General features: G+C 41.3%; 1 protein-coding gene across 1 annotated transcript in view; it reads left to right on the top strand.

The window, feature by feature from the left end:
• The first annotated feature begins 11326 nt into the window (after window positions 1-11326).
• Window positions 11327-23957, top strand: part of ahnak (AHNAK nucleoprotein) — a 34423-nt gene continuing 21792 nt past the window's right edge. The window contains exons 1-5 of the mRNA XM_084010562.1: window positions 11327-11503; window positions 18384-18445; window positions 23180-23238; window positions 23349-23505; window positions 23625-23851. Of these exons, the coding sequence (XP_083866688.1) occupies window positions 23349-23505; window positions 23625-23851 (384 nt within the window). The 5' untranslated portion in view covers window positions 11327-11503; window positions 18384-18445; window positions 23180-23238. The remainder of the gene's footprint in view (window positions 11504-18383; window positions 18446-23179; window positions 23239-23348; window positions 23506-23624; window positions 23852-23957) is intronic.

Raw genomic sequence — 23957 nt, 5'->3', positions numbered from 1 at the left:
GCTAAGGCTAGCCATTGGCAAACTTGAGCTTGTTGAACAGGGAAAATCCAACAGAAAAATTACTAGGCTGAGCTCTGTGGTTTGCTCAATCTAAGACAAGAATGTCTGCTTTAAACTGTGGGTTTTTATTTTTGATGTTTCCGTTACTCAACCAAAGAAAGGGAGCCTGTACCATCTTTTAGGGGAAAAACAAACACAAAACATCCACTTGGATACCCTTTAGGAAGTAGGACAAAGGTCATTAACTTACGCTATATACTTTTTCTACATTTCACTGAGCGTCACCCAACATTACCTTACTATATTTTACAAAGACCACAAGTTAAATCCACCAACCAGTTCATTTTAGGAATTTAGGTAACTTTTAAATTGCATCAGTATTGATGAAATGAGAAGCTTTCACACAGACTACAATATAGATAAACCCTGTTGTGATGCTGATTCTGATCTCTTGGTTAACCCACTAAAATGCCATTTTATAAATATCCTACATATTGTTGTCGATACATATTTGAGGTTGACTCATTTACAGGCAGATGTAAAGTTCTGTATGGTTCGACCACACCCCACTGAAATGCAGAAATGTCATGTTTCAGCACCTACTTCTGCAAGTTGAAGAACATATTTTCCACTAAGAGGAAGAGACTGGATAGCCTTTTTCTGTGCATACATGAAATACGTCGGGTCTAAACTGAAAACCGAAATTGTTTCTAATGAGTGAGGATAAGCACCATACTACGACTTTGTTTCTGTGTGTTTTAGTAGTGACGTTGCACTGCGAAGACTTATCATTTGTTTAAATGGGACACACCCAACCATATCGAAATTTGTATGCCACTTGATAATTTATCACTTCCCACACCTGCAACCTGGCTTATCCTTTCACTTCAACTTTATTTAATTTCTTTGTTTATTGTCCATAGCTACGGTGTAATAGTACTCCTTGACTAGCCCATACAATTCAGTTTATTTATTTTCACAATAAGAATTCATATCTTTGACTGTCGGTCTTCTTCTGCAAGGTATTAAACGCAATCTAATCTAGTTTAATCACTGTTACAATCTACTGTTTAGATCGGGTGGATGTTTTTTTTTCTAGCTGACGCCCTCCCACATGAGAGATGCACAAAAAAGGAATCCCATGCCTGAGTGAGTCATATGTGTCATTTTTTCCAACCCACTAAGTGTGATTCACCGATCATTCTTTGGAGCAACCGTCTTCCACCATGGTGTTGAACCAGGGAGGCCATTTTAGTTTGTTCTGTAGTCTCATGGAAATCAGAAAATGGAAATGTTCCCACAACAGCAAAGCGCCCAAGACCTTGAACACATGACTCACCCATCCTGTGGATCGTGGTGGAAGAGGGCTGTAACTTGAGCAAATAGCTTCAACTTCATCCACAGCATTGTAGCTGTTCCAACACTGCTCATGGCTAACCCTTTGATTGCTGAAGGAGTGGTGTTCGAAAAGCCTTTTCATCACGTAAACAAATAGGAAATTAATGTGAGGGAGCGCATGCAGTTTTAAGCCTTTCGGGGCAAGTTTTCCTATGAAATCAAGTCCATACGTATTTAAAATGCTGGTCCTTATTTACTTATAGAAACTTCAGAGTTAAAAAGCTCAACTAAAGTAAACCCCAAGAACAATACCTAGTTTTATGCCAACAGAAACATTTTCTCCTCTAGCCCTGCCAAACTCCCCCTCAGATTTGTATTTCTCTCTTGGCCACACACACTCTTTTTCCTTCCTCTCTCCTTGCTCTCTGGACATGTTTCTGTCCGTGCGTGATGTCGTGGTGGCGTTCTTGAAAGCAGTCGCAGCAGTGAGGAGTGCTGGCTCGGGAGGAGCACAGAAAGACCTTGTATTGTTTCATCACATAAGGTCCCTGTGTGGCTGTCAGCCCCCCTGTAGGAGCTCTACACATGTGCTGAGCATCTGGTGGTGGAAGACATACATCTGGAAAAGAGTGAGGCAGCCGGTGGGGGGGCTTGGAACGGCGAGGTGAAGAGCTTACACTGGGAAGTCTTGAACGTGTCTTTCTAAAGAAGTTCTTCCTCTGGGTTTAGTGTTTTGTTGACTACAAAGTTATAATTACAGTAGATTGAGCAGGTATTCATTTATTGTTTATAGTTGAAGCCGCAACGACCCTAAATAGATATCTCTTCCCCTTTAGAGATGTTTACAGCTCTGCTATAGTGTCTGGGCATAATGACTGAAGTCAGTCAGTGTTTAAGCATTGTCAGACGGCCGTATGGGCGTCTCTAGGCAGACGGAAACAACACTCGGCCGCCACACATGCAGAGTCCCACCCTCAGAGTTTTATCGAGTTTTCCTCAAGTCTGTGGTTGGACTTGCAACCCCACTGACACAAACACTCTAAACTCTAAAAGCAAAAGGGGCAGAAAAGAAAGGATCCTTAGTCAGCAAGTCCTCACCTTAAGCGTCCCCTCTTTGCATTTTACAACAAGGTACATGTGAATGCTGACACTGACAAACGCATGTAAAACAGAGGAATTGGGAAAAATCATGCGGAGATTCAATGGTTGTAGAAATGCATATTTGAGTCAGTCTCAGATTATCTAAATGGCAAGAAAAGTGCCTTTTTGAGTCTTCACCTCGCTCGTGGAGGGGCGTTTCTTCCCATTGGTGCACTTAAAGGGGTGTGAGCTTTTTCTGGCACTAAAATGCTGCATAGTAATTTAGTACTTGAATGGAATGACGGAGGTCAGAGGTGAGTTTGCTGAAGGGAAATAGCCGAAGAAGGCAGGGAGAGACAAGATGATATGAAACAGCACGCTTTGACAGTGCTCGCAAGTTACATCCTTAAATTCAAACAGGACAACATTGTTTAGGAAAAGGGATTATTTATTAGTTATTTCTCTGTGAGTTTGCGTTGTCCTGAAACAGAAGTTCCCATTGCGAGAGTAGAGAGGATAGTGCGTGACACGAGGGAAGGCATGAGAGAGGTACGGCAGAGGGAAAACAGACAGCCCCTGCTCTTTTGGACATGAAACCCCACAGCCTCTGGCTCATATTACCAGAATCTGGAGGTGGGGCACTGGGAGTGATGTTGTCAAACTAAAGCACAACTGTAATATGCACTACCATGACTACCACATCTAGAGATATGGAACGCTGTCATGGAAAAATAAATAAAATAAAACATAATTGATTCCCTTTCAACTTCCTTACGGTTCATACACCACCTGCCAATGGTATTCAGCATTGTGTATTAAGAATGCTCCATTTAAAAGTCAGACATAATAACTTTGCAAGCACTTTGTGGTTTGGGCGTGTACTAAACCTTCAATTTTCACATTGGCCCAGGGCTATCCATTATCCTATGAAACGCAACTGCAATTCCCCCTTGTTGTAAATAGGTACTCCGCAGGTCTGAGAACTGAAACCAGCACGGTTTAGAGTCACTTTCGAGATATTTAATAGACTGCGTCTTGCAATGTTAGGTGAAGAAACAGCCGGTTTGGGCTTGAATAAGCTTTCTCAACAAACAGGTACCCCAACCCTAGATTGCTGTTTCGTGTATTGACTTGTTGGTGGTTTATGCTTAAATCCCACGCAAAGAAAGAGTTGGGCTGTTGGGACATTTACAGCTATGACTGGAATGCATCCAAGGAAGGTATCTGCTTCTGTTGAAGCACAATTGGGCGGTGAGCTAATCGGAGGGGGGGGGGGGGGGGGGGAACTCTTTTCACTCCTCATTGATCCATCCTTGGATCAATGAGGAGTGAAAATAGTTAATCAAAAGATAAAGGTTAAGGGTGATTGTCAAACACTGCATTCAAATGATTTCACAGTGGACTAATCACAGGCAAACACTGAAGTGTCTGTCAGCATGAATGTGTCAAATCCTGGGAGTTACTTCACTTTTTGATATGTTGCAACAATACACCTACGGTTAAGTAAGTAAGTTAGTTAATTGCGCTGACAGCACAATCACGACAGGCCGGGATTGAACATGTTCCCACTGCCAGCCCGTTTAGATGAGTCTTGTGTGCAGCCATGAAAAGGCCTTCTTGACTGGAAGACATCTAAACTAAAAAAACAATCACAAACAATGCGGACATATTCTTCTTGGCGTAAAAAAACTGCTTTGCGGCATGTGATATTTATCCCTACACACACAGGGCATTGCTATGGAAACACCCCTGCAAGTACCTGCCCCCTTGCTTATTTTGTTGCTATAGTAGCAATCCCAGAATAGTCTGTTCTCTCTCTGTCTCTCTCTCTCTCTCTCTCTCTGTCCCTCCCCTGGTTCGTGACTCACAACTTGCAGTGGAAACCACAATTCAATCTGTCTCTCATTCCCCTTTTTCCCTTTACTTTGCTGTCCGTACCAAAGCGGCAGCTCGCCTGTCTGAATCATCACTGTGTGTGTGCGAGGGAGCACATGCTGTGGGGAATTCCAAAATGATTACCAATGATGAGTTACTATGGTGATGGCAAATATCAGGCGGCGTGACCTGTGTGTTGCAAGATGCCGTAGGTTATCTCGAGTCCTGCATACTTTCAATCACCGACTGCGATTTCCTCGTAGCTGTAATCTTTCCATGGATACAGCCGGCTCACAGTTGTGCCTTTGGGTCCAACTTTTTGTTGTTTTGAGAGGTGGTCTGCTTACTCACAGGCCTCTAGTCACATGACAGTACTGAATCACATGCACGATAATGCGACGGCCGAGGATGACCTGAAATCAAAGGTTCGCTTTTTACAGCATTTTCTTTTTCATCATCTCTCTGGTAACAAGGTTCCTAACTATTTTGCCAAGAAGTTGAAGAAAGTCCAATTATCTGTGCTAATTAAATTAAGTCGAATTAAATTGGATTTTTAAAACAGGATGAGGCCACCCTGTAACTCTCATAGCAAATTTACAAGTCATGAAGGTTCCAATTATATTCAAAGCTTCGCTGCTCTCAGCTTGAGCAAATAAAGAATGGAAGGAAACGCTCTTTTTTTTCATTAAAAGTTAACATAATTCAAATTAAGATGAGATATGTTTGGAAATTTGAACCATCATAATTAAATTAAGGAATGCAAAAGTAAGCAAACTAATGGCCCTTTTCGGCATTATATTTTTATGTTTTGTATTATTATATTAATGCATGAATTTATACACTGTATATATTTGTTGATATAGGTTGAGGTGGAGTGAATGTTAATGTTCTAGTGTAATCATATAGCATTCACTAATTGCTAGTGAATTACAATATTCCACAAGATTACACTGAAAGGATTTACCTTCTCCAGATAGTAATTATGCCAAGATAATTGTGCAGTGTGGTATATCAGGTATGAATGAATCAGTTAAATGAAGTCGTTTTTTTCGTTACGCACAAAATCTCATTAAACTACTAACTTATTGAACACATTGTAAAAAAAAGTAGTTGAAATTCAGGTTATTCATTTCGGGAAAAAAAAGAATTTTATTAATTCATTTAATTCGTTTTTAATACTTGAATTACATAATTGCATGTAATTTTATATAACATTGTATTAAACTTCGGATTGTATCAGCATGTTCATTTTGGGGAATTCATCAATAACCCGTGGGTTCGCTATACTAACACTGGTATTGCTTTCACCTTGTGAGTCTTTGTGTCATCATGGCAAAATGCAGGCCTGGAGACCCACCTACTGTAGTGGGAACCACCACAGAGGTGGTTTTGAGGACTTAACCTGTCTGTGGACAGATGCAAGTATAGTGTGTTGTTGAGATCAACATGAAGGTTGAGTTCGCAGATGGGTGTGGTCTGACAAGTGCACCGAATATAGGAGGTTATGAAGTACGCAAGAGGTCATTGACCTCACCATATTGTGCTGGTGTGATCCAATCACAAGAGGTTCTCTAGTTTGATTAGATTTTAATCCAAGTAACGCACACAAGAAATGATAGTTTCCATCATTCAACTGATGAGTGTAACCCGGTGTTTGTATTCATCATTCACATAATATAAGAACTAAAAGCTAACAGGGAATTGTTTGGGTTGTTGCACGAAGGATGTTGAGCTGAAAGAGAGCAGATGCTGCAGGTGATCACACATTACGTCATTATTGTCATACCAGAGGAACTGGTATGTCTTTTTTATGTTCTGTGTACACATGCAAAGACATCCTCTCTTAATTAGTCTACCTGTCTAAACGAAGGACATGCTGTTATTTCAAGTGCTATTGAAATAAACAGCAACGGAACCAAGAGTATAAACAGGAAAATATGATAGGTAACTATTTAATGCCGCTTCATTTCGCAGCTTTTTCGAGTCATCTTCAGCAATAGCACTTTGATTCATTTATGAAGAACCCAAAATGAATCTGTAGTACATTTGCTTCGACATTCTGCTACACTGACAATGCCTCTTTGACAGTGTTTGTCTGTCTTCAGCAGTCACAATATTGACAATGTTGCATTGTGTCAAAGATCTAATGAAAACTGCAAACAAAGAACTCTTCTATATGCACACAATATGGTTTTGTGTGCCTGCCTTTAACAATGATCTTGACAAAGACCTTTGAGTTTAATGACATTTTCATGCTACCACAAATGCAGAAAACAACATCAGTTGCAGTGAAAGCAGGCCCTTTGCATGGGATGCAAATCTAGATTGAGTGTTGGCCTTAACATTGCTTTCAGAACAGAGTTGATAGATAAATCCCAGATGCTAGCATTACGTGATTATTGAGGGTATTGATTACACCTATTAGTCAAGAAAATAAAAAGAGCAGAACATTAAGTTACATTCTCAAATGTTTTGGAATAAATGCCTTATTGTATCTCATGTTCTCACAAATTATCTTGATGACTCATACGAGCAAGTCATGTGCCAAGTACACTGTGAGCATTGTCTGAATTTAGGAAAGAATTTCACTTGATATTTGTGACTTTTACCAGCATAATACAAGATTTCGATATAAGTTTTCTCTCTTTTGACCACATCTTAACCTTTATCAGCCATATCAACTTTGGATTAAACGTTCTATTGAAATGTGTTCAGATAGTCCCTCTGTTTGATTAAAACCTGCGTCACATGATCAAATGGGCTACTCCCGTCCATCTGGATCTTATGCCAATAATGGACAGTTGCCATGGGAACTCTGATAGAATTCAAACAATCATTATATCCAGGTGTGGTATCATTTTTGTTTAACCGTATCACAAGTTACAGTTTTGCTCGGGCCAGTGCCATGTGACTTCCCTTTTCCTGCATGAGACATTAATCACACACGCACACACACACACCCACACACACACACACACACACACACGAGCAAACACAGGCACACACATACACACAAACAAACGAGCAAACGCAGGCACACACAGCATGCACACTCAACCGTCCATCCCCATCTAATCCTCTGATTTTCCTCACCACTACTGTCTGAGCTGCCCTGTTTTCATTGTAGTCATGGGCTGTGAGTCACCGAGCGACTGAGCCAAGATATTTGCGCTGGTTCACACCGGCTGACACACCTAGGACCAGGAAACACACCCATTCCCACATATCCTTTTATTCAACGAGGGTGAAGTGCAGTCAGAGGATTCACTTTGTAAAAAGCCGGCACTGTATTGTGCAGAAATATTAAGGACATTGCTCAATCCACATTTTTAGGCGTCTCAAAGCTCATTCTCCAACTTTTCTATCCTTATCCGTTTATCTTTTATCTTGAACTCCTGCTGTGGATTGATTTAATACAATAATACACATTATGCAATCAAGGCGTTTATCTGGACCTCATCAGCGTAAGACTGTGTTTTTAAGTGACAAGGTGAAAGTGCATACGCGTGATCATCCTGAGGAGTAAACAACATGCAGCAGGGTCCATAAAGACTCAAAACCTACAGTTGTTGATGGGCCTCCCACTGTTTACATGTGCACACATTAGAGGAGTTGCCTGTCTGGAAGCACCATTTACCTCGAGGCCACAACAGCCACACCTCGCTGGCAAAAAGTCAAACGTGGCGAGCAAACAGGTGCAGTAGCAGGACACTGTTGTGTGAATATTACTGAATAAGCAGTACAGTGTAAAAAGCACCAGATGGGTTCTTTAAAAACTACATCTGGATAATATAAACGATCTCTGCAGTAAATTAAATGATGTCATGTGTTACGGCATGTTGTCTACCAGCTCATTTGCAGGATATGTTTTGAGAAAGTCCCGAGCCTGACAGTAATGTGCTTTAACTTAGGGAACATGTTACTGTCCTTTGGTGTTGTTTATTCAAAACATTGCAGTCCAAAGAGTAAAGCAGCAGCACACTTCTGACAGAGTTCAGTAGGATCTCAGCTTATCTTGCACATAGTTGGGATTACTTCTCCGCTTTTATCTCAGCATGCACAGATGAATACGCGCACGTTTGCACACAAACAGTGGGGCTTCTTTTTGTGGAAAAACTGCACCCTGCTTTTGTGAGAAAACCAAATCAGAGCTGCCTCGGCTCATGGTGGTGTAAAGCGGTAATATAAAGTGTGTGTGTGTCTGCGTGTCTACATGTAGGAGCCACTCCCTGTTCGATCTCTGCAAAGCCACGCAGTAACTTCCCCTGTGTTTGCTCTATAGGCCTAGTCCTTGCATGTTTGCTATTTCACTTCACTAGGCATGGGTGTGACATGGAAGGGGTGTTTCAAGGACACTGAACATTGGTGAGAGAGACATTCAAGCACGCACACGCACACATGCACGTAAACCAGGGATTTCCTAACCATGGACACTTGCCAGGAGTTGCGAGGGGTATGTGGAAAGATCCTAGAGTAATAAAACATATTAAACACTCGAAATTACCGTTTGATTAAAGAATATATCCACATATTGAATGTAACGTCTTAACACCACAAATTGTGATTGAGAGGTCAAAACATTTGAAGTCCAAGTAAAATAAAAACATTGAAAAATAATTGCTGAAAACATGTGGAGTTAGACTGTAAACTGTTTTCACCATTTTTTTGGGGGGGGACGAGTATGAACTCATGTCTGGATGAGACACTGGAGCTGTCATAACACATAACACATAACACTATATAAAAACTAGAGCACATAGCATCTGTCTGTCTGCTTCTCACAAGTTACAAGTTACGACACAGCCTTCAGTTTGCTAGCTGTGGGCCACTGGAGTGTGAACCGGCCCTCTCTGTCTGCCTGCCTTTTTCGGGGCGCATGAGAGCATGCTGCATGCGTGTTCCAGTTGAACTTGTGCTTACATCATACACTCCATCGTAGCCTTCTCCATCACTTCTGTTGCGCCTGATAGATGGTTTTTGGGCGTAACAGCCAGCAATTAGTCGTTCCACTATCAAAGTTTGAGCAGTTCGGACTGATAACATATGGAAAGTCCAGTAAAGGAACAAAAACAAATTATTTTATCCCCATTTAAATTAGCATAGGGATAAGTTAGCTGTCTTGGCTAGCGGAAGTCTCATGTTATCCCATAGGACATGCATGTTAACGTTCTGCAAAAACTGAGAACTCTGCTTACTGTTTCACAATTTCGAAACCTAACTATCTATACTTGATGCTTTTGTAAACCATTACAATTTGGCAGGTGGTTAATCACACATTTTCTGTGGTGTGATGAACTAAGAACACATTTACTTAATGCAACAATTCAACTAGTTCAAGAAATGGTTGAAATATGTAATAGATGTTGTGCTATAATTAATTTGTGTAAAATGTTTGAAATAGCTAAATAATGCATGAAAGCGTAGTCAGCGAGTAGTGAATAAATGATTGTGGTTGATGGTGATTCTACTGTTGACAGAGGCTGCATGTCTCCAACAATATACTGTTGTATATATCTCCACCATGAGCCCCCTTCTCCAGATTCAAGCATCTTCATGGCAGATCCAGAAACTTCTGTCGTTTCAGCTTGCACTTGCACTCATCTGGAGCCTTTCTCTTCTGCTTCGTAGTAGTGAGGTCATCTCTCTCATTTGGCTCAGCGTTACCCCGAACCTCCTCCTCCATCCAGCTTCAGATGTTTTGTTCTTGTCCTTTTCTTTGATAAACTGAAAGTAATGCGAGTATACCCATTTATAAAATGAAGTTTTACTCATGGTCATCTCAGCTCGAATTTCAGGAACAGGATTCTTTGGGGGAGATATTTTCTGTTGGTACACAGCAAACTGGATGAATTAAAACAAATGTAAACAAAAAACACTTTTGGGTAGTACCATATTATATATAGTAAATGCTATATAGTAAATGTAATAATATTTTTTTTTAATCCTGTTAGTAATAGTAATGATATATTAGTTTGTAAAAGTATAATATTACTGTAAGATATTACTTTTGTTATGTATTTTTTAAATGGTTGCAGCAAGAGTACTGTGAGAGAAAACTGAAACAGTACTACATATATTCTTAAAATGACAAGGACTTAAAATGAGATTATTATAAGAATTGCCATGTAACAATATGAACCATGCAGCTATTACAATTCAATACGAATTCAGGGTGGGCATTGTTAAAACAAAAAAACGTGGAAAATCCTGTCTTTGTAAATAGACGCTTTGCCTTTTATATGTAAGTAAAGGACTTGCTCCTAAGTCGTTTTTGTAATGATAACTTTGTGTCAGTTTGTGTGCAGTAGTTTAAATGCTGTAATAACATGTTTATGCCATTGTCTGTCATATATTGTGGTGTGTTACTCTGTTTACTTCATTGTTAACAAAAACAAAAAAAGTTTAAATTGGTTTAAATTGATTTTAGAATGACAAGAAGTAAAGAAAAGTAAAAGAAAGTTTTTTGTTGTTTTACTGCTGCACTGATCATTGTGTAAGCATTTAGTGCAAGGCAGTTAAAGTCTGCCTCTGGGCCTCAGTTAGGGAATGAGGTGTGCCACATGCCTTGAATAAGAATAAGAGTCCAAATGTATCTTCCAGTTTTTTATTATTACTTTTGCAGCAAAGATGAAACAGAATACATCCAAAGCATTCGTTGAATATGGCTTAAATTATATCTTCAGTCACTTTGATATTATAACTAAGGTGAAAAGTTTGGTGATAGATGTACTTGTGAATATATAATGTAGCTATTTTATAGCAAATGACCTTTTCTTTACATTTCTTCAACCAGAAGTTACTTTTCCTGCCGCATGTCACCGGAGCCCTCCATGTGAAACAGTGGGTGGTCCGTTGGCTGCTGCGAACCACTCCCTCGCACCGGGTCCCCTCCCCTGAATTCCCCTCCTTCTGCAAACCAGGAGCCCTACCCATGCAGCTCCCTCTGAGCACTCTACTCAGCCCAGAGGAGCAGCCAGACACGCACACAAAAAAGTTGAAATCAACTCAGAGCAGAGGAGGGCGGGAGAGAGGGGGGGAGAAAACGCCCTGGAAACTTGGTTGATCGAGAAGTAGGAAAAGAGTCCTTCCAGACTGAAAAGTTGTGACTGGAAGAAGTTCTGTTCTTGGGCTGGGGAGAAGAGGACTCAACAATGTTTTCAAGGATGCTCAAGCTGGCCTGATGCTTCTTGGGCGCAAAGTCTGCGCACAGGTAAAGATGCACTTTTTATTCTTTTTCAAAATTAAGTGCATGTTTGTTTTTTTTAAAACTGTTTGTGAACGTTGTTAACAGCTGTTTATTGTGCTGAAAAGTAGCAACTATATCTTAATGTTAATAGTTTAAACAACTAAGTTGCAAAATCCAATTTCTGGTAATATTCCAACGGGCGCTTGTAGTGTGTGTGTGTGTGTGTATCGGTGGTAGAGTTACAGTGACTTTATTTGTTTATCTTCTGTGGTATCCTATGTTTTTCCCGAAAGGGAGGTTTTTTGCGTAAAGAAAATGTGTAGGCCTATTGTTATTTGTGTTTTTTCTGTAAAAGTGCTGACTGGCAATGATCATATATGTGAACATTGTCAAAAGTTGGAAATGCTTATTCAAAATGAGGAAAGACGTGAGAAGTGGGTGTGTACCCGCAGCCACCACATGAATGCAGGGAGAATGAGTTGCGCACTTCACTTTTCTTTTAACATGGCTGTTAACCAAGGTGCATGTGAGTGCTGAACTGGCTGTTATGGAGAGACTATAGGATATCTCCATATGATTTTAATCAAGTAAGGTACCTCTCTCTACTTGTGTCGTGATTTGACAATTGTGCAACGTGGATACATAGTCTTGAACTTTTCCACAGTTCTGTAATATAATTGGAAGAAGCAGCTTAAAGATAACATAGTTGGATTGTTTGCATTGATATTATCACTCCGGTGTTTCTCTTATCTGTCCAATGCCCTTTGTTGAGCTTCTGGTGTTTAAAAAGTAAAGGTAATAGTCGATGAAAGCATGCAGCAGCAACATTGGGTGTGGATCTCTTCCACCCCCGCCTTTTTTCCCCTCCCTCCCTTCTTGCTTTGCTGTCTCCTCACAGAGGCACACCCTTTACAGACCAAAGAAGGACAAAAAACATACATAATGCAGACGGCTATCACAGTGGGTCCCTCTGAATCATAGAAAACTTGCTTAATTAAAAGTGCTCATCATAACTATTTCGCTTCCTATCCACTGTGTTGTAGAGTGGACAATGATAATATCATATATGAGCCTTTTTAATGCAGTTTGCTTTCATGGAATGCCGCAAATATGTCTGAAGGTTCCTGAATTGATAGAAACACTTTTTTTTGCCCTTCCAGTCAGCATTACGTAAGAGAAAGTTGGCAACTATCACTGCTGCTTTGTACTGAGGAATGTTTGTTTCTTATGACTTACTTTTAAAAAAAAAATCTTGGCCAGAGAGAGATTTCTCTGTCTTTCTTCTACCTTGGGTCTCTTAACCTGGGCGCCCGGCCAGGGTGTGCAGGGGAGGAAAGGGGGCGGGGGGAGAGGGAGGGAGGAAGACAGGGAAAGAGAATCAGGGAGTGAGTTGGTGAGGGGGGATGGGTGGGGTGAAGGGGAGTAATGGAATGTAGTGGTTTGGAAAGACAAGCTAATTGAAACCAGGTTTGAGGCATAGAGGGGGGGAGCTTAGACTTCACACTTTTGGAGAAATAGAGAAATGGACTTTATCCGCCCCAAAAAGTTGTGAAATATGTCTTTTTCTGCCTAACTTCTAACACATTCAGAGCATACATGGCACCTTTCCAGGTGAAACATATTAGAATCGTCACAGTCTGCATTTTGATACGATGCATTTGTTTAAGTTGAGGGGAAAAGTTTCAGAAAACGACGGACCAAATGAAATCCTTCGCTGAATCTTGGTTGTTAGTCAGATTTCTCAGTGTGGAGTAGCCTGTCCTCCATTGCTCCCTCCTGCCACACCCAAAACTCATTTCAGTAATAGAGAGAGACGCTTTTTGCTCCGGTCAGCGAAGACTTTCCTATTACTTCGCTCTTAACTCATGTTGAGCGCTTCACAGTTGTGCATGTTTGGCATTTTCTCTCATTGCTCTTGTCAAGGTGATTGATTGCGACACAAACTGCTCGAGGAGACAAATGGTGACATGGCTAAGAAGTCTTAGGGTCATTGTCATGGCCATAATATGTTTAGTTTCCTTAGCATTTCAAAAAATGCATGCTTGGTGCTCATAAATATGTTTTGCTGCCAGCAAAGATTTGGATTTACACAAGTAAACTTTCATAACTGGTTCTTGACTACCTGAGGCTGAAAACACTCGTCAGTTAACAGCCTCAGCTTAACCCTGGGGTGGATACTGTTTTAGTAAATACTTTCCACTAATGCGGCCTTATTGAGGCTGTTATACTGACTTCATCAAAGCCAACATTGGCAGAGCGCAGTGCCAGTCACGCTGACTTGCCACCCATGTGACGAACAGTATCTTTACTAGCCCCGAGCAACAGACATGCCTCATGACTGTTTGGAGTCTTAGCACGATCATGTCAAGATATTTTTGCCGGAAGCACTATATATTCTTGACTGGCAGCGCAGGCGAGGGGATTGTCGTTACTCAGTCATGCCAGTGTGAAACGGAAAGAAGCGGGTCTCTAGCACACTTCCTCTGCCATTTCCTCATGGGCTTGTTGAGTGGGTGGCGGGAAGGAGGGACGGCAAGGAGAGGCAAAAAAAGGGAGGTGAATGTTCGGTCCGAAAGAAGGGAGGGTGATTGCAATCAAACCATGGTTTATTTTTTCATGCTTGGCATTCATTTAGAAGCTTGGCTTTCGGACGTCCTGCAGCTCCAGCAGACTCCCTTAAGTTTCACCCAAGGAATTGGTTAAATGAAACAAAAGCAAACGCGTAGACTCACAACTGCTCCAGTGAGAGAAGATTTCATCCAGCTGCAAATCAACAGCAAACTCTAGTGTGCAGTTTCAGGCGTGAGTCTTGCCGAACAATCCACCGGGCAGCCACTCCCTTCTTGTCCATCCAGTGCCAGTTTGGAATGTTTCAGCATGTCCTCAGCATGCTCTGTGGATCACCTGTCATTAGAATGGCTTGGCTTGTTGTTGAGAGATAGAGATTTGAGAAGTATGATGAAACAGTCATCACAACTCTGCGAGTCACACCCATGCACAGTGCAATTGAGACTTGTTTATTGCAGCTCCAAGTTTGGTGCGGCTTCTGCAATCATGGGCTTAAGAAAGAGTGTGCATTATCTGATAAGCTGATACCTTTTGCGGCCACTCTGCCAGCATGGAACCATCCCAAAACAATCAATCTTGCATGACTGTTGCCTAACTGCATGTTTTACCTGCCCTGCACTGGATGTCTGACATACTCCCCAGCCCCCACCAATGCTGCTATGTTGCCCTGCGCAAGGATTGACACGCAGCATCTGTTACAAAAACAGCCAAAATGTCAGGGCAACAGGGCTTGGAATGTACATTTAGAATACTTCCAGCTTTGTTTAGGTTTTCTCTATCTGCCACACGATACTCAAGAATGGCGCACGTCACTATCCAACATTCTCTTGCTTTAAACAACTCTTCCCTAGTTTGGTATGGCAGTCATGTATGGATATGTATCCCAACGCTGTGCTTATGCTTCAAGCTCTACAGCTGAAGAAGTTTTAGGTGTATAAACGCATTCTGCTGCTATGGTTGCCATCTAGCTCTCCTCTTAACTTTCTTGTCTACTGCTCCATGAATGGCTTTTGTTGTTGTTCAAGCTGTAGCTGTGGAAGACAAACTCAATTGTGTTAAAGCTGGACAGCTATGAGGCATGGCCTATAATGGTGGATGCCTGTAAACCTTACAAAGTTTCTTATTTATTTGGAAGAACTGTGTAAATGTCATTCTCCCCACTCTCTCTCTCTCTCTCTCTCTCTCTCTCTCTCTCTCTCTCTCTCTCTCTCTCTCTCTCTCTCTCTCTCTCTCTCACTACATCCTAAATTCAGTTATTCTACAGCTCTTCTTGTCATCATCCTATTTTTTTACTATGTTAGTAGCTCAGTGTTCTCGGTGCTCACGGGCACCAGCCCAGGATGATGTTATCTATTAGTTTTATTTTTTGAAAAAAAATGTCCTGTTGCTTTCATTTGTATAGTCCACAAATAAAACGAAACAGTAACAGTTCATGATGCAGCTTAGTTTATATGAAGATGAGAAAATAACATTAGCGCATCAGGAAAAAATGGAAGAAGCCCCCGGGGGAGGAAATTCAAAGTGAGATCCTCCCTCCTTGGCTGTCTAGGGGTGTGATAGAAAACAATGAGTCATGATAGGAGCAATGATTTATCTGGTACTCATCACCTCGTATAGCATAGAATGTTTCTTTTGACGTCATTGTGTGAACATGAGACTAGAATATAATTTACAAATAAAGACATAGTCCACTACTCTCAATGCAACCCCTGGTCCAATTTGCGATCTCATAAAAGCAAGAGAAAACTTTTTTTTTTTAGAGTTTTCTCAGTTTTTCCACTTTGTGCACAAATCCTGCCAAAGTCACAATAGTTTAATCAGCAGCAGGCCAAGTTGGCGTCAGTGGGCAGGATTTGGTCTCATGCAGGACTTGTGGTTTGGTTTTGGGCTGTTTGGACTATGGAGTGCAGCAAAGAACCATTTATTTTGATGTGCATTCCTTTTATATGTGTCACACATGCATATCCTATCTGCGTTTTTTGAGGGAAGGGTGAACCTTAGCTGGGGACAGCTTCCTTTTTATACTGTATTGTACTTGCTGTGTCTAACTATAATGGAGAGAGAATAACAGGGAGTCTCTTCTGTTTTGACAACACAACTGATTTGGTCGCTGCTCGTCTCTCTCTCTTCCCCTCTCTGCACTGAGGCCTTTTCATTTGTTCATAATCAAATCTTATCACTCAGCAGCACCTCTGTGCCTGATTCACTTACTATTGAGCTTTAATCCCCCCCCCCCCCCCCCTGTTGTCTGTTCACCAAATTGATTGGATTTGACAGTCAACCTGATGGATCGACTACAGTCATATTGATAGCTTTCCAGTGTGCTGTGACCTACTTAGGCACAAACCAGTAAGACAGTGCAGGTATGCGCCCTCAAGGCTTAGAAGAAGACACATGGGATAGAGTGTAAACGGACCACAGTGAGGTTTGGAGTTTGTTGCAGCTACTTGGTGCATAGGTGGAGCCAGTTAATGATGATGATGATGACGATGGCGACATGTGTGATGGAACAGGGAACCGTTCAACTGATCCAGTGTTGCGCCCCGTTTTTCATTTGAGAGAGCGTATTTCAGGCTGCCTTTAAACGCACATATCTGACTGAATGTGGTGTTCTTGTTTATTTGAGCAGAACCTGGAGGTTGGGGGTGACAGCGAGGGGGGGCTCGAGGCAAGGAGCAGGGTGGGCGGCATAGAATGAGGCTGGAGTCCGAGAGAAAGAGGACATTTCTTTGGAGTTAGTCACTGTGGGGAGAGGCTGGGCTCCCTTCCAGCTGGCCTGACGGCTCTATCAAGGAATGTGTGTGACTGGAGGCCTGGGTGGGGCTGTGCATTAAGCTGCTCCCTCTGCAAGCAGAGCACGGTGGCAAAGCTACGTGATCCACCTCGTGGACTGTGGCGTGGTATTTCTACACTTACATGGCATATGTTTTTATTTGCTCTCCCCACTGTTGGTGACCACACTTCACCCCAATGTGCAATGTGCATGTCCAGTCATATATCTGGACGTTATTGCAGATCACATTCAGCAACACATATCAGAAAAATAGGTCATAAGCATCTCTTGCACAGTCTGAGATCTTTGTCAGTCCCCTTTTACCTGAAATACTCCAGACATGGCAGTCTGATTAATATGGCTCTATAACAAGATTAGGAGTTAGAGAGTGTACACATCTGCTCTGGTGCAAGTTTCCCAAGACAAACATAATGACAACTACAATCTCACTGGCATTTATCTCAGCTATGTCCCATCTATTTCAGGATAGGGCCGGTTCAAAAAGGAAATCTAGGCAAAAAGTGCTTTAGGAACTTTGCATCAATGTTAAAGAAGCATGCTTACTCAATTTCTCTCTATTGCATTTAGCGTTTGGCATAGGTTTTCAAAATTACATTGTTTAGAAATGGTCTCACAAACACAGTCATTTGGCGTACGTTTTCACAAAGTAATGAACAGTTTTGTTTATTGCACACATGGGGCTGGGGAGGGGAAGGTTAATGATGGGGTTGGAGAGCCTGTCTCAGAAGAATTTCACTGAGGGACATGTTCCCACTGGTAGTTGCCTGTCTGTACACACATCAAGTCTGGTTCTGTTTGTACTGAGGCTGACAAAGAGAAGGCTTTGTTTCACATGTTGCATATGCTGGTGGGCTGAAGCAATAATTGTTGTAAATCCAGTAAAGATGTTGGGCCAGTCACACTTTGTCAGCTCAGTCTCACAGTCATCGCTTGAGCAATGAATCTAAGGCAGAGGACTTCACAAGCATATTACATATACATTTAGAGTGCCTCTTGAACTGGATTTGCTTCTTTATATCCACAAATTTTAAATTCAAACTAAATCGATCAATCAGGATCAGACTAAACTGGATCCTGGGTAGATTGTGTCTTGGTGTCTATCTTCTCCACTGCAGAACTGAGGGCCATGCCAAATGAGTAGCTGGATTTATTTACTTAAAGGGAGTCTTTTGCATAATGACTTGCCAGGGTCAATACTGCTACTGCTGCTGGTTAATTATTAAAGTCTCTAAAGGCTCTGATTGTTCACGGGAAGATCTATTGGAAGGATACACTAAAATTCCACGAGCAAACCCTGAATGCAACCAAGGTTTATGTGCCGTTGTGTGTCATGTTGGGACCTGTATGTGAGAAATGTTTCATCATCAAATGTCTGAAACATAGTGTGCTGTTGTGTAAGAGAGCAGCATGATGAATTCAGGGTAGGCTTCTTTTGTATCACCCATTAAAACGGTACTACTTATTCACTTACATTTCTTGTATATTAAGTATTCTTTTTGATCATATATAAATCCCAATCCTGTTTTGTTCTTCTGTCAACAGAAGCCAAGAAGAAGAACCACTGCATCCGACTGAAGGCCTTGGCCTTGCTTGAGCAACCCAAGGTAAGTTTCCTTAGCCATAGTGCAAGAGATCCATATAACACATCTGTTACCGGTTAAATAAACGAAAGAAAACTCAGTTTCTTATCACCCATCACTCCACTCAAAGGCCATCTAGTCAGTGTCACCTTAGAACAGTGTTCTCTTGTACGGCCAGACGCTAAACTTCTGTTGGAATGTTTGTTGCAAAGCTTTCTTTGAACCTGGAAGGTCATTCCACTGCCATTCAGCTGTGAAAGGCCTGCCTTGTGGAAACCTGACACTTGGCTACCTCTTTGCAGCCCGCCTTCCTACCCCCCAGACACCACCTGTTCCGCTCGAACCCCTTTCCCCTTCTTATGAAACAAACCCTGTCAAAAAAAAACTGCCAAGCTCATACTGTTTTAACTGTGGGTCGGCAGCTGTGGGCGATTTATTCCTTAAGGATAGGGGAAGAAACTATACCAAACCCCAAACTGTGTGCTGGCCTGTGACAGGCTTTAAGAGAGGCGTATCCAGAACAGCTCCATGGGTGCACTCTAGTTAACAGAAGCCTTTGTTGGACTCGCTGTCCTCACATCCCCCCTTGCTAAACACAAATACCAGGCCATAATAAAATATGGTAGATAAACAAGCTCATCTGCTTCCCTTTGTCTCTCTGTTTCCTTCAACGCTTCTTGGGAAAATCGAATTTGGCTTGACCTTCAAATATGCTTCTGATGACATAATTAATCAGATTTAAGTACATGTGACATTAATTATCTCGGACATGTCAGAGAAATGAAAGGGGAAGAATAGAAGACTGGTTGATTCTCATGTTGCGGGATTGCTATGAGTCATGTAGGCCTACTGCCTGTCTGTCTCATGATCCCCAGAACAGAGGCTTACTTATTTCTCATCTGTTTACAACACAATTGATATCTAATGCTATGATCTTTGTTACGTTAATTGTTCCACCGTGCTCTATTTCCAAAATAGGTTATGCTATGCTATGCTATCTAAAATGGGGAGTTCTGATACTTGAGACTGATGAAGAATGAAGACGGTGCCCTTCACACAGCTGTTGTAAGCTGCTGGGGACACTTGACTGATAGCCCTCAATTTTCACTCCTACTCAGTTGTTTTCTCACACCTCTTACTGTTAAATAGTATTCCACAGAAGACTTTCCAATCATTCCTCTGCCTTTCTTGCTTACTTTAAATTTTTTTTCTTGCCTCCCCCCTCTCTCTGAGTTCCTACCTTCCCTGCTTTATTGCTGCGAGCCTTAACTTCTCAAAACTTTGGGAACAAGCTGAGGGAACAAGAGCAGCTTAAATAGTTCACTCTCTATCACAGAGAGACTCTGAGTGACTGTACAATATGGGAAAATGAAAATAAGTTTAAATATGAAAGTTGATTATGTATGAAAATAGATAGAGATTAAGAGGATTGTGTCCCAAAGTTATCCCTGTGAGTGAGCAATTGAGGGTTGAATACGAAAATTGTTTTCTCTCTTGCTCTTGGGGATTTTTTGAAAACACACAAGTGTTGCCTTCTGCTTTTCTCTGTGAGATTTTATTTAAAAAAAAAAAAAGAATCCAGCCAAAAATAATATGTGCCTTGTTTGAGAGTAAAAAAATCTGCCTCCATTCAAACTGAAGCTGAATAGTTTGTCAACAAGCCCTAAGAAGCCTGTGGAAGAAAAAAACAAGAGAGGAAACTAAGATCATGTGAAAAGTTTGCCATGCCATGCTATTTTTGTCTGTTTTCATTGACTAAATCAAGAGAGGAGTTGGATGGGTAAAATGAGCTATCGTGGCCCATGGGAGAAACACAAATTCTTTTGGTTCAGGCCAAATGGTCTCGGCCTGGTTAAGATACTATAACTGGCAGTGTCAGTTGACCTGAGTGGAATTTCATCAACATGATTTAATTAAGCAAAGCTGGGTCTTTGGCGCTTTAAACTGCCTTGTTTCCCCCCTCCTTAGTCACACATTGTGTGTCTGATGCATATAATGTTGTAGTTACTGTAGGCTTGATGTCTTGATAGATGATTTTACTAGCTTCAGAGAGAGAGAGAGAGAGAGGGGGGGGGGGGGGGGGGGGGACCAAGAGCAGGAGCGAGAGAGAGAGAGAGATGATCAGGTTTTAGATGCCTGCAAATGGTTGGCATCATATTTGGCATAAACAACATTCCAATCCCCAGTATTATCTCTCAGTGGCCCTGGCTCTTGTTATTCCGTCCTGAGAGTGTGCAAAAGGCTATTTTAGAGTGGGAGGGGGCCTAATATTACCTCAAAGCATTGCATGCATTTTCCAGTATTCCCAATCATGCAGGACTAGTCTATTTATTGACTTGTGTTAATTGGTGCATTACTTGTTGTGTGGCCTTGGACAGGGTCCAGCAAACTAGGGAGACCAGTTTTCAAACCACTTGGCATTCCAAACAATTTGTGTATTAATGCTTTCTCACACACCCTACCTTTAAAAAAAATGAATTAATGGTTGGGACACACTTAAGTCAGGAGACAGGCTTCTCTCTCTCTCTCTCTCTCTCTCTCTCTCTCTCCCTCTCTTTCTCACACACACACACACACACACACACACACACACACACACACACACACACACAGCCTACTAGTATAAAGAGCTGCATGCGCCACCTAGATTAACAGCATATTGTTTGGTGTTTCAGTGAACTAGTCAAAACATCAATGTTGTCTTCTTCTAACCTTCTTGTTTGTTTAAACCACTATATACTGGCAGTGTGGCAAGAGTGCCAGATGGCTGGTGACCAAGTGATCCTTACGACCAACCATTTTGATACAGCTGTTTCTTTATCGTTGCCTCAGGTTCCTCTTGTTCCCAGCAGCTTGTTATCTTGCACAAAACAGCATGGCAGCTTCAGTGAATGGGGAAGAGGATTCATGGCTGGTGTAATCATGTTAGTTACTGGGGTGCAAAATAGACCTTGGATTTGTGTTTTGGTTTAAAAGGAAAGTTTTCATGTCTGATCTTGTTAAAGAGTATGTGAATTAAATGAGTACCCAGAGTTTTCCACGTATTATCTCATCACCTTAAATAATGGTCTTGGAGGAGATCTGCTTTCCTTAAGGTAAAGATAGTGTCAAGACAAGCCAAGTGAAATAGATCACATAAACAAAGGATGACACACCCACGTATGAAGTGAGTTGACCACCCAGAAGTTGTGTCTTGCAATGCTCTGAATAAGTATGGTGCAGAGTGATAAAACTAGTAACTTACTACCATCCCTTTCCAAGTTGGTCTCAGGTTGTTATATCCAACGCATTAAAAATTCATGCAATGAGTCACCGCTATGACTAATATCCGTTTTTTATTCGGTTTTGTTGATTATTGGTAATTAGACAATTTGCTTAAACCTTCTGAATGGCTGCACAGTTTGATATGGTTATTGGCAACAGGCAGCAGCAGATTGATTCCTACATTAAACTGTTGGTGGTAATGCAGCTTTGTCAGTGTCGCATGGTGCAATATCATTCAGTAAAACAAAAGAAAAAGAAAATTTCAATACTGTTAAATATTGACTCTGTTGGTATTATTTAAGTTAAATGCTCTAGCTTTGGTTGGTAGCACAGCACTGGCAATGCCCTTGCCTTTTAAATTACATTTATGACAACAATGTGATCTGTGGGAAAATACAAGTCACTTTGCATAATTCATTCATTTATCAAATGAATGAATTCTAAAAACAAACAAACCATTGCTGGCTAGGTGACACATGTTGCTTGTTCTAATTGAAGGTTGTAGAGAGTTTGATTACCCTGATACAATGGGTTGTCTCTCCCAAAAAGTAGCCTGTTTGAAGAGGCCAATCTGAGAATGATGTAAACAACCCTTAACACCTTTGTGATGATTGGAAATGTGCTACAGTAGCCTACACATGAAGAGAGACAATTATAGAAAAGCTAAGAATGCCTGTGAGTTGGCTTAATATATACTGATTATATGAGATATATGGTTAACCATTACATCATTGTTTGCTCATTGAAAGCGATTCTGTATTAAGGCAAGCAATAACTCATAAAGTCGATTGACCACACCCATTAAGTGACAGCTATATGCTTTTCTATTGCTGAGTAAAAAGGTCTAAAAGGTGATCAACTTTCTCATGCAGTAGTTGTTATGAATACAATTACAACAAATATGTGAACAACCTTGATGGGAACTGATGTGTAGATGTTATTAATGAACATAATTAGAAGTTGGACGTGCATCATGTTTGTGTGCGTGCGTGTGTGCGTGTGTGAGACCATGTACAAATATGTACTTGCTTTAATATTAGACTAGTGTTTATGGATGTTTCTTAAAGAGAGGATGTGAACCAACATGCTGGTGTACGTTTTACTGCACATTTCTACACCTCTCTGTGTGTTTTCATAAAGCAAGGCAGCTTTAACCATTGTTCTCTCTATTGACATTGGAGCTGGGGTGTAGGCGCAGGATTGGGCTGCTTTCCTCAGGGCAGGGTGTGGTCCGACTCCAACCAAATTTCCAAAACAGAATGCCCAGGAGGGAGGGAAGTAGTAGAGAGCGTTACATCTGAAAGAGTTTTTCCACCATCTAGTGTTTACCATTAGGTCCTACAAGCCAGACTTACTTACAGAGTGGGGTTGATACATTTATGTTAAGGGTCAAAGAAAATTTCTGTGTGGAATAAAGGACTTTGTGAACATAAAGCGATATATTGTTTGTCATGATTTTGTCTGCATAATTCGTATTATCTTTTCTTTATGCAGGAAAACCAAGATAGAGTTTCCAACACACAGCAGCTTACACTGAGTTAAGCAAAAACAAGGTATTACATAAAGTTAAAGTCATCCTGTATACCATGGTGAAAGTGCATATACTGTAAGTTCTTGCAGACTGTTTCTCACAAGCCCATTCTTTTCATGGTTATGATTACAGATGGCTGAAGAGGAGGAAACCAGGGAGGTGCTTTTTCCAGATTGGGAAGGCCCGGACAAAACTGGCTTGACAATTGAACAGACAAGTGGAGGAGAGATCTTTGTAAAGGAGGTGAAAGGAGAGTCACCTGCAGCACGGTCTGGAAAAGTATATGAAGGTAGGAAATAAATGTTTTCCTCAAATCAAGTATGAAGTAGGATGTGTGTCACCTACATGCTGACTGGTACTTTAATAATCTAAACAGATGTTTTGCTGCTGTCTCTACAAAATGCATAGGTGACCAGATCGTGGGTGCCACTGTCTACTTTGACAACATGAGCTCAGAAGAAACAGCTGAGCTACTGAAGACGTTGAACCGCCACAAGGTTGGACTGAAACTACAAAACAAAGGAGATAAATCCCCTTGCTGCTCACCCTTGAGCACGCCATGTCGTTCACCAATGGGGACCCTGACATGGGAAGGGAAACCCAGGTTTGGAGGTTCCAGTCCAGACATCATCCTTGTACGTTCTTTTTTTAAATTATATGATTACCGATTTCTTTTTTAGGAAGCTACTGAACACAATTCATGGCAATAATAATAAATATAACATTACCATGTTGTATGTG

This window comes from Eutrigla gurnardus (assembly GCF_963514095.1).
Source record: "Eutrigla gurnardus genome assembly, chromosome: 5".
NCBI lineage: Eukaryota > Metazoa > Chordata > Actinopteri > Perciformes > Triglidae > Eutrigla > Eutrigla gurnardus.
Note: the sequence above shows the minus strand (reverse complement) of the source record. Positions and strands in the feature narration are given on the sequence as shown.